The 14452-nt window shown below is 36.6% G+C and overlaps 1 protein-coding gene across 2 annotated transcripts in view; it reads right to left on the bottom strand.

Moving 5' to 3' along the window:
• Positions 1-2637: 2637 nt before the first annotated feature.
• The window catches only part of LOC106881652 (exosome complex exonuclease RRP44), a 43131-nt gene continuing 31316 nt past the window's right edge, over positions 2638-14452 (bottom strand). For both annotated transcript variants that reach the window (XM_052970749.1, XM_014932116.2), the window contains exons 17-23: positions 13514-13670; positions 12072-12292; positions 10501-10591; positions 9494-9571; positions 8598-8747; positions 6416-6538; positions 2638-5201 (exon numbers count right to left, since the gene is read on the bottom strand). In XM_052970749.1, coding sequence (XP_052826709.1) covers positions 5121-5201; positions 6416-6538; positions 8598-8747; positions 9494-9571; positions 10501-10591; positions 12072-12292; positions 13514-13670 — 901 coding nt within the window. In that variant the 3' untranslated portion in view covers positions 2638-5120. The remainder of the gene's footprint in view (positions 5202-6415; positions 6539-8597; positions 8748-9493; positions 9572-10500; positions 10592-12071; positions 12293-13513; positions 13671-14452) is intronic.

Here is a 14452-nt window from a genome sequence, read left to right as displayed (position 1 = left end):
TATTCTTAGTGCAAGTTTTGAAGAGTGCAGTTCGATTTTAACAGCTATTTTTTCAAGGCTATAATGGAAGTGACAAAGGAGCATATTCAGCGTATTTTGCTTTATGAGTTCAATAACAACAACAATGCAATGGAAAGTGCAAGGAATATTAATGCAGTACATGGGGATCGAACAACAAGCATAAACCAATGTCAATGGTGGTTCCACAAATTCTGAGCCAGAAACTACAGCTTAGAAGACAAGCCTCATTCTGGAAGATCTGTAGAGCTTGACAAGGACATCCTGAAAACCCTGGTGGAACAAAATCCAATCGTAACTGTTGAGGAACTAACAGAGAAGCTTGGATTTGTTCATTCAACCATTCATCAACACCCTCCAGAAAGCAAATATATAACAAAAACCTTATTCAAAAAATCAATAAAATACAAAAAGAATAACTAGTAAATGGTATAAAATGACTACGCACGTTTCGTGGCTATATTTTCAAATAGATAACTACTAAAACCAATTCAATCAGTAATATATATATATATATATATACATACATGAATGGCTAAATAAACCTGTCTCCTAGCTTGCCTTCTGGTAGTCTGATACAATTCCCTGCTACTACCGTTCTTCCAGTCCTTCCAAGCCTGTTTCTTTTGTCTAACAGCCCTGTCGACAACATTGTTCCACCACCATGTTATTTTCGGTCGAGAGGGGACTTTGCACCATCCATGGATCTGGTCAGTGGTCCTCAGCAGGTTATCCTGTAGAAATCTCCAGTTGTCTTCCACATCATGTGATGCTATATCTCCCTCTACTTCGTCAAAGGCTTCGAGTAATGTCTCTAAATCTCTGTCCATTCGCAGGATCTTTAAGCTTCCAGACCCTTCTCCTCCATGCTGATCGTCTTCTAGGCATCCACTTAGCCCTGATCCTGAAGTCACTAACTACCAGTCTATGTTGTGGGGTACATTCTTCGCCTGGGAAGGTTTTGGCATTTATAAGCAGCCATCTTTCTCTTTTCCTGGCGAGGATGTAGTCAAATTGGCTAGTGTGTCCGCCAGAACGGTAGGTGACTAGGTTTCCTGAAGTTAGTATTGCAAACCATAAGGTCATTTGCATCACAGAACTCCAGCAGCTTGGTTCCCTCCTCATTGTGGGAATCAAAACCGTAGCCTCCATGTACGCCATGGAAGCCCCCGGTATGTTGTCTAACATATCCATTGAAGTCACCAGCCACAAAGAGAAATTCCCTGTCATTTGTCAACGAGGTAGCCTGCAAGAGGGTGTCATAAAATCGGTCTTTCTGTCCATCGAGTAGCCCTGGATGAGGGGCATAGGCCGAGATAATGGTTGCTAACCCATGATGAAGCACTAATCTAATCTTAGGTATTCTGTCACATACTCTGACTACCTCGATTACCATATCACCCATTTCTCCGCAAGAAGTATACCCACGCCCCCGACCCCGTCAGTGTTCCCTGCTCATCAGGTCTTGTACCTGTGTTCTTCGCCTGTGAGGAACCTAGCGGAACCTCCTCTCCACCTTACTTCTTGGAGGCAGCACATATCGACACATCTCCGTTCAAGCATCTCAACAATCTCACCAGACCTACCTTTCAGTGTGCCGACATTGAGAGTGCCAACCCTGAGGGTGTGGGAAGTATGGGCCCATGAGACCTTGGGACAGGAGACAGCAGTGTCATGTACCTGAAAAGAAAGCTCGCATTTGGCAGAATTCATAAACAAACAATAGCCTTCAATTCAACCTGCATACACTACACCATCATATTTTTGCACTATATGATCACTACCTTACATAGGAGATAAACCCTAAGTAGGGGTGAGGATGGTGTAAAGCCTTTAGAAGTGTTTATGGGAGACAACCAAAGGATGACAGAGGATAGGGACTTCCAGTACAGGTGGAGGGGGTGGATGTACTACGAACCAGCAAATTTAGACGAGAGCATCTGGATACATATTCTTTCGGCAGAGGTATTTAAAAAAATCAAGTAGGGGAATTCAAGTGCGTTTATAGAGGGTGGTGGTGGTGGAGAAAGTCTTGGCGAAGCGAGTGGTAAGAGAGAGAGAGAAAGAGAGAGACAGAGTGAGGCAGAAAGAGAGAGGGGGTAGTGGTCAGAACATGAGGGAGAAAAATATTCTTTTGGGATTTGTGTAGCATAATTTAATGAAACAGCAAATGTTGATAATAGTAAAATAGAATTAAAAAATCTGAGAGTTTTCGGTCAGCCAATCTATGACAGAATTAGAGAAATAAGTGACTGTGATAAACTTTAATAAATGAATGAATATGTTGTGGTTAAGGAAATGCGTGAACTAAGGTTATCTTAAGGCAACAATGAGGAAGACGAAATTATTGAAACTATATTTACATGATGACATGGTAATAAAATAAACAGAATAATGAAAAGAACTAATAAAGGGGTTTATGACCTGCGCAGAAATAGAAGAGTAGATGAACGAGGTTGAACAGACAAAACTTTTTATCTGAGCATCTTCTGAGATTCGTATTCTTCGGCAGAGGTTAATCATCAAATTCTCAAAGCTATGATATAATGCACGACATTGTAGGCCAGTTTAAGTAAATTTAAAGAATGGAAGGTAAGTAGTAAATGAAAAGACAATCACTTAAATTAAACATTGTCTATTTAATAGCTTTCTTTTTCTCTTCTGATAAACATTTTCAATTGAATCAAGTGATTTTAAAGACTCTTATATTTCCATGAACAAGCAAATACTTCTCTGTCATCTATCAAGAAAACAGAGGTATCACAAACATCATATATATATATACACATAAAAAAAAAATATATATAAAGTATGGTACATAATTTTTAAAGTTCTGATGTTATTTACAGCCATATGTAATGTATAAATGTCAATAAGATGTGTGTTGTAGGTGATGTGTATGTGGAAAAGAGGAAAAATGAGCTCAGGTGAAATGAAGGTTGGGTTTGTCCTAGCACAGGGTGCTATTGATGCTATTTTCCTAGTGAGTATTTAGCTATGAGCAAGTCACTATACCTATCATTTGCCAATCTGGAGTAAACTCTTGATAAGGAGCCATGTTCTTTAGCTTGGAAGTCACTTAGAGAACTAAGTGTAAGATGAATGGGTTATGAGAATTGTGTTAGGCATGTAGAGAGGTGTTGCCAGGAAGGTTAATACGGTAATGAGTTCCATACAAGGAATTTAGTGTGTCCCTTACAGCAGGGTTCTCCACCCTTTTCTGTTTAGCTTTCCAGGGTCATACGAGAGGAATTTAAGATTGGCTGTCCAAGGAAACTCATGTATGCTGATGATCTATTTCTTATAGCTAATGTAGTGAATATCTAGAGAAGGAAGACCAAATGCTGGAGCAAAGCCTGGCTTAGAATCAAGACTTCAAAGTAAACTCAGCAAAGTTCTAGTTAACAGAAAATAAGGGAATCTATTGCTATTTAGATGGTGGCTACACATGATATGCAGAAAAGGAGAAGGTAGGAATCCCACGTAGGCTGACAGAGAAGGCAAAATTTGTGAGTGGAACATGTACAGATGTCGTTAGCAGTAAGAACACCAGTAAAATATATTCTTTCAAGTACTTGGAAGGCGCCATAAATGTAGTTGGTAGCTTCTGTTACCTAGGTGGCCTAATTAACAGTGGAGGTAGGGGGGCTGTTTCAAAAGAATAGCAGCTCGAGTAAGAATTGGTGGAAATAGTTCAAGAGCAATTACTTCTCCTTGATACAAAGGGATTCTCTCTGAAAGAATAGTAGATTATATAATACTTTTATACAATGTGCAATATATATTAGCGATAGAGGAAGCATTCATACTGAGAGGCAATATTTATCCCCACTGAAACGTGGATATTCTGTTAGAACAAACTTTACAGCGGTAGATACCATGAAAGAAACTCTCGTATTAGTTTTTGGTACAAAATGCACTCTTGTTTATATCACTAGTGGGGAGATAAATCCCTGCCACCTCCAGCATTGAGACCACCAGATCACATGTTTCCTTCGTCTTGTCAATAATGGATGCTCAGCTGCTAGAGATGGCAGTAACTCATCTCCTCACCATCAATATACAGAAAAAACAATGACAGAACAGGTGCTGGTGTCTTGATTAGCCAGTGAGCTTGTTAAAAAATATATATTAGCAACAAAGGCAGTATTAATTACAAGAGGTAATATTTATCCCCAATTAAACGTGGATGTTCTATTAGAACAAAGTTTACTGTGGTAGACATCTTGAGAGAAACTCTCATATTGGCTTTTGGTGCAAAATGCAGAGAATGTGTAGAAGCCAGAAAGATTGTTGTTCTAACTAGAATTTTGCATGTCAGCTCACTGATGGAGACTCACCAAGACATAACAATCTCTGGCTTACAGACACAAGGTGATCTCTCTTTGTCTATTACACCACAACTGCCATAGCCAATGCTCTTCTGAACCAGCAAGTCACATACCAACTCCACCCATATCTACTCAACATACCTGTCTCTTGTCATCTCATCACTCCTACTGTCTCACAACCAAACTCTACTCTAACCACAAACAATATTCAGTCCCTCCAAGCATAAAACCTCTGGAAATCCTCATTCTTTGCTAGTATCTTTTTTTTTTTTTGCTGCTGACATCCATTTACAAATATATTGCGCAAAAGAGGAGATTGTGCTGATAAAGACATGTGGTGCATTTGAAGGGTGACTCGAGTGAAGAAGACCAGGGAAGATATAGGCAGAAGTGGTGAAAGCTGAACTTGGGATACTGAATTTCAATGAAGACAATGACAAAGAACTACAACAAGTAATGATACACTTGTCCAGCCCCATGACCAACCAAGTGAAAATGGATGTCAGAAGGATAACGATGATGATGTAGGTATAGGGTGCAGGCAAAAATCCTCTGATTCACCATCCTTGATAAACATTTCAACAATGAGCTACATGAAGATGCCATTACCACTTGCCCAATTCCACTAGGGCCACACCAATGGCTGTGTAAAATATGGAAGGTTTTTTCAGCTGCACCTTATATGTCTGTTTCAGGAGTAAGAATTTTAACAAACAACATGACTAAGATATGAAATGTTTTAAAAACTGTGATTAGTTCAATGTGTGTTGTTTACAAGGTTTTACGTTTCTTCTGAGGTGGCTCTTCTTGGGTGTTTTCTGTAGACACAGCAGGAACACTGAAGCCAGGAATCTGAAATATCACAAATAAAGAACTGATAAGTAATATGGAATCATTGTTTTCTGGGCTTTAAAGAACTCTAATCACTGGAAGAATGACAGTATTTATATTTAACTAGTGGGACCCAGTGAAGCTTCAACATTTTCTAAATGTTTTGTTTTCACTCGTTATGTTTTCACTCATTTCTCTATCTCCCCAGCTTCATACCAATTACCTCCACTCACTCTTGTATAATATGAGCAACCTCTAAAGCAAGAAATTTATTTCAGCCTCTTCCTTCATACTCTAACATTCATCACCTGGCATAAAGCTGCCTACCTCAGAATTGTAGGATCATAGTCTTGCTAGGTACATGTCAACATACCATCACTTTATCGTGCTGCTACTGTATAGATCTCTCAGAGATTTAGAAATGTAATATTTCTATACCTTCCCATGTCCAAGTGCATAGAAACATGTTAAATATGCTTGTACATGCATATATATATATTAGCTAAATCGTATAGTATACAACTGGTAGCTTACTGGTAAAGCATGTTCACTTTCATAGTGTTTGTTGGGTGTTTGATTGATAAGGAAGATAGAAGATACAAGAATGTTAAGTATCCCACCATGAAGGATTAATGCTAGATGGGTTCACTTCAAAATATTTCTAAATGATTAAAATATTGCGTTTAACAAAAGCAAAAATAGAAACATTTCCTGTAAAAAAACTTGTATTTTTTGTCGTCAAGTTACTGTCTAATCAAAAGGTTAGAATGTCTTCCCTTTCAGGATTAAGTTATTTTCAGAGTATTTTCCCATTATGCATTGTTTGGAGTTTTTATAGCCCGAAAACCCCTAATATTTCAACAACCAGTTGTCTGATTTATGTGAAACTTGTTTTATTCCTTTCGTATTCACATTTCATGGGGGACCTAATTCATAGTATTTTCCCCATTATGCGCCAGTTTGGCTGGGTAACATTGCAAGCAAGCATCATTCAAGCTCACTTTTAAGGTATTATATATATAATCATCAGTAGATCATATATCCACAAAAGAAACCCACTCTAAATGTTAGAGTAGTAATGTATTTATAGGTAGTTGATTATAGCATTTTATAGATGCAAAATTATTTGTCACTCTATGACTGGCCATATAATTAACTTCCTAAAAACACACACATGTATGTATGAATGTATGTGTGTGTGTTTGCGATGATTCAATATGATTCGATGTACTTACCTTTGGCTCAACAAGATCGAGGTGGAGCCTCAAATGTTGTACATTGGATTTATCAATATGAATTTGCACAGTGACTTGATCAAAGACTTTCAGTACAACATCTTCAGCTTTCATTTGGTATTTCTGAAAAACCATATTTTTATTTATAATTAATCAAGCAAGATTTATCAAAATCTAAAACCAACACCAAACAAATTTTATTTCCAAAAATATTAAAAAAAATTTAACACTTGGTTTTAACCTGCTTGAGACTACTCCAATTTCTATAATACAAAACTTATTTTAAAGTTTTCATATTTAAATTAAAATCGTCCATGATATTGCAACAAGCAAAGTAGCTAGTTAGAAAATCTCTATAAGAGATGAAAATACTAACTATACTGAGAAGTAATGTTTATCTCCACATTGATATGACTGTTCCATAGGAATTGACGTAACTGCCATTTTAAACCTCATCTGGAGGGAAGAGGCTCCCCCTGGAGTTAAAAACGGTAGTCATGTCAATTCCTATGGATCAATCACATTGATGTGGAAATAAACATTAGTTCCATGATAATTTTATATGAAACATTTTTGGATAGATCTTAAACCTTTTGTGTTCAGATTACCCTGTCAAATGTAATGCTTATCTATACACATTGTTTGGAATTACTGTAAAAACCCATGTAATTTACGCACTTATTTTCATATGCTAAATACAACTAAATTGAAAACTCTTTTCCCCCTGGCCACATCAGCAATTCTGAAAACTTTTGGGTTCAAATTTTACACGAGTAGAAGCTTTTTTTAACAATTTTTATCCTGAAAATCACCTGCATAAATTACACAGATTTTTACGGTAATTATGCATCATATCATAGCTTCGACATCTTGATAATGTGATTGTTTATTTTTTTAGTATGACATTTTAGGATAGGTGTGTGAAGCTAGGTCTGACCAGTTTGAAAATAAAGTAGGTAGAATATTTGGGCCGAATATGGCCAGTTTAAACACTAGCTTATCTCTTCTGACACCAACCTGCTACAGACTGCTCCTGGGCCTATGATACAAATTTCATATCTTAACCCTTTTGTTACCATATTTCTGCTGAAACAGGATAACCATTTTGCTTTTGTTTCAATTGATTTAAAAAAAAAAAAAAGGATTTATTGAAATAACTATGTTGCTATGAAGCAGGTGCTTTGAATATAAATTAACATTGAATTTGTGTTATAGAACCAAAGGTGGTCTCAGGTGGGTTGGCATCAAAAGGACTGAAGTGATCTTCCATCAGAATTTCATGTTGATTTATGTTCCTAATAAGGCAGTGAGCTGCCAGAATTGTTAGCACACCAGGTGGAATGCTTAGTGGCATTTTGGCTGTCTTCACATTCTCAGTTCAAATTCTGGCAAAATCAACTTTACCTGTCATCCTTTTGGGGTCAATAAAATAAGTACCAGTTGAGTACTGGATCAATGTAATCAACTTACTGCTTCCCCTGTAGACAGTATATTTCAATACAAATAAGGTAACAAAACAATTAATCCTGAAAAAGTTATCTATTTCAGTAAATCCTTCTAAATTCTTAACTATTTCCAATTGTAACTAAAACACTGGTTATGTATTTCTTTTGAAATATGGTTATAAAAGGAATAATTTGAAATTTAGTTTAATATCTTTTATCATTTACTTGTTTCGTTCATTAGTTTGTGGTCATGCTTTGAATGAATAGACACCAGTTACATTTTTTTAAAGCCTGGTACTTATTTGATTAGTCTCTTTTGCTGAACTGCTAAGTTATGGGGATGTTAACATACCAAGACTGGTTGTCAAGCGGTGGTGATGGGGCAAACACAAAACAAACATATAGATATGTGACAAGATTCTTTCAGATTCTATCTTCCAAATCCATTCAGAAGGCTTTGGTTGGCCTGAGGATACAGAAAATGACACTTGCCCAAGGTGCTGGGCAGTGGGACTGAGCCCAGAACCACATGGTTGGGAAACAAGCTTGTTACTATAGAGACACACCTGTGCCTATATTTATAAAGATTTATGAATTTATTTTTTAACTGATGACAAAACATTAATAAACATTAAAGAATAAATTTCAAAACTTTCAGAAAAATAAATTTTGCATGCAACTATCATTCTACTTCTTCTACACTGATTTTGGAATGATAAAGAAGGTTTTGAGCTTACCTCATCATCAAAGACAAGAATTGAACTCTGTTCTTTTTTGATGTAAATGGTCCCTTCCAAGCCATATTTTGGAATAAGTACTTGGATAGCATTTTTACGTACAAACAGAACGTAACCTTCTTCATCGCATCTCTTTTCATTGAAGAATATCTATAAAGAAAAGACAATTCATATAGCAGCTATCTAATTAGAATTTAAAATATATAAATTTCAGGAAAAAAAAAAAATGACAAAAAATTATGAGTTACTTATACTGGGGGTAGAAATTCAAAACATATTTCTTATTTCCACAGAAACAAAAATACAATATTAGCATATTTCATGGAAGTTTAAGCTCAAGATAGAAGACTTAGCTCTAATAATATGCAACAAGGAAATGATTTCATTAAGCTGTCAACTAATCGACACACACACACACGTATTCTGTAAAAAAAAAAAAGACAAAGTAGGTTCTTCTTTGGCACATATTTCCATTTACAGCTGACTGGAATGGAGCAACACGAAATGAAGTGTTTTGCTCAAGAACACAATGCACTGCCCAGTCCAGGAATTGAAACCATGACCTTACAATCATGAGTGCAACACCCTAACCACTAGGTCATGCGCCTTCTGTTGCATAAAATGAGATCTTGCTTCACTAATTTGTTTAAATGAAAAGAAGATTCCCATCTCACGTTTTCCAATGCTATTATATTGTTATTTGTTTTGAAAATGAACTAGAGAGAGAGAGAGATAGATAGAGATAGGAAGTCTGCCTTGCTTTTGTGAAGCAAAACATACCATTTTCCATAAATCGTGAATGCAACTGTAGTTAAGTCTTAGCGATGTGAATGATATGTAGTAATATTTAAGAGCAATGATATCGTAATAAATATCAGTAAAAGAAAATAACATACATGAGTGTGAAGATTGACAGATGTTCGAGAAGCCTCTTGTGCCATTTTATGACGGTAGTTGCAATGAAGACAAGTATCCTGAAGAAAAGGACAAAAAAAATGCATCATGTGATTTATTATTTTAGAAACTTTCCAAAATTATTCTTATTTTAAAAAATAAGAAATTAGAAAACAACAAAAAATACTTTAGAAATAAATATTTTCTTGATGTTCTTCTTTATTGCTTTTTACCCCATCCCTTCTGTCCATATTCATCCCTTGTAATGTTGGACAGCCCTAAACCACCTCTCTTACACAATGCACCCTTACATCTTTTAACAACCCCTCCTTTCTTTTCAATAACCTGTCACTAGTCCCTTCCATCTCTTATCCCTTGTCATACCTCCTCCATCCTCTTCTCTTACTTACCCAACCTCACTCATCTACCTAGGACCATCACCCACTTTTTCAGGGGTCTCTTCAAACCTTTACCTTTTCGTATTATAAGGTAATCACCACAATTGCTGGTGCCACAAAAAAAAAAAAAGTACTCAATACACTCTGTAAAGTGGGTGGCATTAGGAAGGGCATCTAGCTATAGAAACCATGCCAAAGTAGACACTAGTGCATGATAATGTCCACTTTTTCATGCTTGCATGGGTCGGATGGAATTTCTACAGTTGGATGCTTTTCCTGTTGCCAACGTTCACCTGTTTTCAAGTAAGGTAATATCTTAGCTAGACATGTTTCCATGGAAGATTGGAGATGACAGACACTGCTTGCATGACAGTGATACTCATTTACAACTACCATGCAATGTCAAGGCAAGGAGACAGCAACACACATGCACGCACGCACGCACGCATGCACACACACACACACATCACAAGTGTCTTTCAGTTTCGGTCAACCAAATCCACTTACAAAGTAGAAGATGCCATGTGGTAGGATAGAACCCTAAACCATGTGGTTGAGAAGTAAACTTTTTATCACACACCCATAGCTGAAAGTAAAAAATTAGAACAAACCTGAAGTTTGGTTTTATCCAACAAATCTGGATAAGATGCATCAGCGCCAATAGCAAGGGCCAACAACCGATGTACTAATATATCAGGATATCTGTAATAGTTGAAAGATAAAAAAGCACGAAATAGATTACAGAAATAAAACTGCAGATATTAACGAAAATTCATTCATCAACTTTAGCTTCTCTGGAGTAAAACAGAAATATCATGCTCTCCCCAAAGATAAACAGGAGTAAAAATTAATAGTTTTTCAGATGTCAAATAAAAGCATTTAATAAATTCTTAAAATAATGAACAGATAATTGCTTTATCAATAATCATTTTTTATCTTTCCCTTGCTTCAGTCACTGGACTGAGACCATGTCGGAACACCGACTTTAAGGGTTTAGTTGAACAAATTGACTCCAGTATTTATTATTTAAGTTTGGCACTAATTCTATCAGTCTTGTTTGTTGAACTGCTAAGTTACAGGGCTGTAAATAAACTAACACTGGTTGTCAAGTGTTGGGGAACAATCACAAACATACACACATAAATATGATGGGCTTTCACACATTTCTGTCAACCAAATTCACGCACAAGGCATTGGTCAGCCTGAGGCCATAGTGGAGGAGACTTGCTCAAGGTGCCATGCACCGTCTTAAAGGGTTTTTGGTGAACGAAATCAACCCCAGGACTTATTCTATCGGTCTTTTTTGCTGAACTGCTAAGTTACGGAGACATAAACACACCAGCATTGGTTGTCAAGTGATGGTGGGGAGACAAACACAGATGCACACACACACACACACAAATATATACATATGTATACACATGATGGGCTTCTTTCAGTTTCTGTCTACCAAATCCACTCACAAGGCTTTGGATAGCCTGAAGCTATAGAAGAAAACACTTGCCCAAGGTGCCACACAGTGGGACTGAATCTGGAACCATGTGTTTGGGAAGCAAACTTCTTACCACACAGCCATGCCTGTGCTTATGGAAACAAAAGGGTTAAAAGATGAGAAAATATAATTTGAATTCTAAAGCTGATTTTTAATAACTTTCCTATAAATTCAAGTAAAAGGATTTTTTTTTCTTGTTAATGTTTTTCAAAGATATTATAAGCCAATTAATATAATCACGAAGAAGGAAATTAATAATCTTGAATAAAACCATTTTGCTTCAAATAGCAGTGTTGCAAAAAATATCATTGAGGCAAATGCCACCATGAATCAAGGTTTGCAAATTGGCCATGCCCTTAACTTTATAACTGTATCTTCAACTGTTTGACTCACTAGTAATAGCACCCAAGCTCCTTCAAATCAAATCTTACCATCTTAAAAAAACCCCAAACAAACAACAAAACAAAACAAAAGAACATATGAAACAATATACAAACAGTAAAGATGGTTACTACTAGAATGTTGTTGATCATAATTCTGCAAGTTACCAAATTTGTTTTGTGCAAGAGAGAAGCCGATATCATTAGCAAAATTGGAAAAATCAGCAAATTGAGCATTATTACAATGGTGTATAAGACATGAGAGGAGTAGAGTAACTGGTTTGATACTATGGAAGAACAAGTTATCTACCTTCTAATAGGTGAAGTAAAATGAGTATAAATGGCTGTTGCCAAACCATAATGAACAAATTCAGATTCTGATTGTGTCCCACTGCAGAAATACACAGCCTGCATCATACAGCGAGTTGTCATCATACGCAACATTATATTGGAATTGTCATCTTCACCCATATTTGCATTGTCCAAAGAATCAGCTAAAGCCTTGCTTGTGGAACAGTCCATTTCAATTTCCTGTAAAGAAGTGAAAGAGAGAATGACAAAAAAAAAAAAATGCTGGCAGTAAGAATTGTACCAAAGAATTAAAATGATGAAAAAAAAGTCACATTCAAGTTGTAGTAAAAGTTCTTTTTCTCCATTGATATAATCAACATCAACATCATTTTTATGTCTAGTTTTCCAGGCTAGCGAAGGCTGCACAGCTCATCGTTCTCATCATAAAAACGTCCACAATTTGCTGGGGTAGATTTTCTACAGCTGGATGCCTTTCCTGCTGCCAACTCTCCTGTTTCCAAGCAAAGTTAATATTTCTTAATGGCTGGACATGTTTTCACAGAAGACTGGAAATGAGGGACACTGCTTGTATAACAGTGACATTTGTTTATAACTATCATGCAATGATAAAACAAAGAGAAACAAATACTCACACAAACATGCATAAACACACACAATTTCCATCTACCAAATCTACTAATAAAGCCTTTTTTAGGTTCAGGGCTATGGATGAACACATTTGCCCAAGGTACCATGCAGAGGGAGTGAACTTGAAACCACAGTCTTATTTCAGTAATTCAGTAATATATTTTACTACATGGCACAGTCCTTCATGAGATCCTGCATCCTAATGTTAGACTTCACATCCTCCTCTTCCAAAAGCACCTTCCATGTGCAGTTTTTGACACTTTTCACTCATAATCATCATTCATGTTTGTCGTAACCCATTGCTTGTGTAATCATCATCATCACCACCCAAGACAATATGTTTTAAGGAAGGGAAATGAGAAGCCATTTCATCCTAGCCTTTCCTGAATGTATAAAAAACACACAAGTAAATGGGAAGAGATGCAACCAGAATCAAACTTAGGCCTCAAATTCAGCTCATCAGGAACTTTCATCTATGTTACAGCCTTGATGATGATCGTGATAGCAGTGATGGCAATGATGAAGACAATGAACTGCTCTCACAGCTGGATGCCTTTCCTGCTACTAACCATTTAACAATCATTTAAGTATTTTGCTGCATCCCTTTATGATGTCAATTTAAATCCAGTAGAAGATAACTTCACATTCTCTCCTCTCAGATTCAATAAAATAAGTACTAGTTATGTACTAGAATAGATTAAATCAATTGATACTGTCTCCAAAAACATGAGGCATTTTGCTTATGACAGAAAGTATTATTTTTCTTTGAACTTAGATTAGGTAATTTAGAACTATGAGCAAAGCAAGACTTACCCTGGAGGCTGCTGCCATTATCAAAGGTTTGAAGTTGGAGATGGGTGGTGCAGGATGTCTACGTAGAACAGCAAATTCTGCAAAAGTTTCGTAGATCTTTTTAGCAGCAGCGATATTGCCCAGCAACATGAATTCTTCAACCATTGAGTTAGTGTCTCTGTGGATAAAGTGATGAAAATTAAAATATACAACAAATAGAATGCACATGCCAGCATGGAAAGTGGACGTAAAACAATGATGATTATGAGGATGATAATATATATATATCTTTTATCTTTCACTTGTTTCAGTAATTAGACTGCAGCGATGTTGGGGCACTGCCTTAAAGAATTTTTAGTTGAATGAATCAACCCCATATATATGTACACATATAAACAGGAATACACACCAGTAGCATCACGATCGTTTTATTTCTTTCTGCTCTTCTAGTGTCCTCTGCATTCAAGGCCCATGTCTCACTACCATGTAGCACTGCAGTTCAGATACAAACATCATGCAGTCTTCCCTTCCCTCTCAGGGAAAAGATCTTTGTTGTTAGAGGTGGTAGTATCTCCCTGAACTTTCTCCAACCAATTCTCACTCTAGCTACTATACTTTCAGAGTAACCACCTCCCTTGCTAATTATATCTGCCAGGTAATAAAAGCTATCAACAACTTCTAGCAAGCCATCTGGACATTTAAGAGATGCAATTTCCAGTTTGCTGAAATGAACCACTTCAGTGATTCTCCCACATATGAAGATTCCATTTTCTGCTAATGACTCCACTACATCTCTTGTGTGTCCATAGCTTACATTGAGTACAGTGTATGGAATTTATGCCTATTCCTTTTCTGTATAACGAGCAAGGCTATTTCCCTGCAGGTACCAGAGTCCTGTCTTCTTTCCTACTTACAAAAACCTTTGTCTTTGTTACGTTTAACTTGAGGCTTCTCAATATA

This window comes from Octopus bimaculoides, chromosome 9, assembly GCF_001194135.2.
Source record: "Octopus bimaculoides isolate UCB-OBI-ISO-001 chromosome 9, ASM119413v2, whole genome shotgun sequence".
In the NCBI taxonomy this organism is placed as follows: domain Eukaryota; kingdom Metazoa; phylum Mollusca; class Cephalopoda; order Octopoda; family Octopodidae; genus Octopus; species Octopus bimaculoides.
The sequence above is the reverse complement of the archived record's forward strand: the minus strand, read 5'-3'. Positions and strand labels throughout refer to the sequence as shown.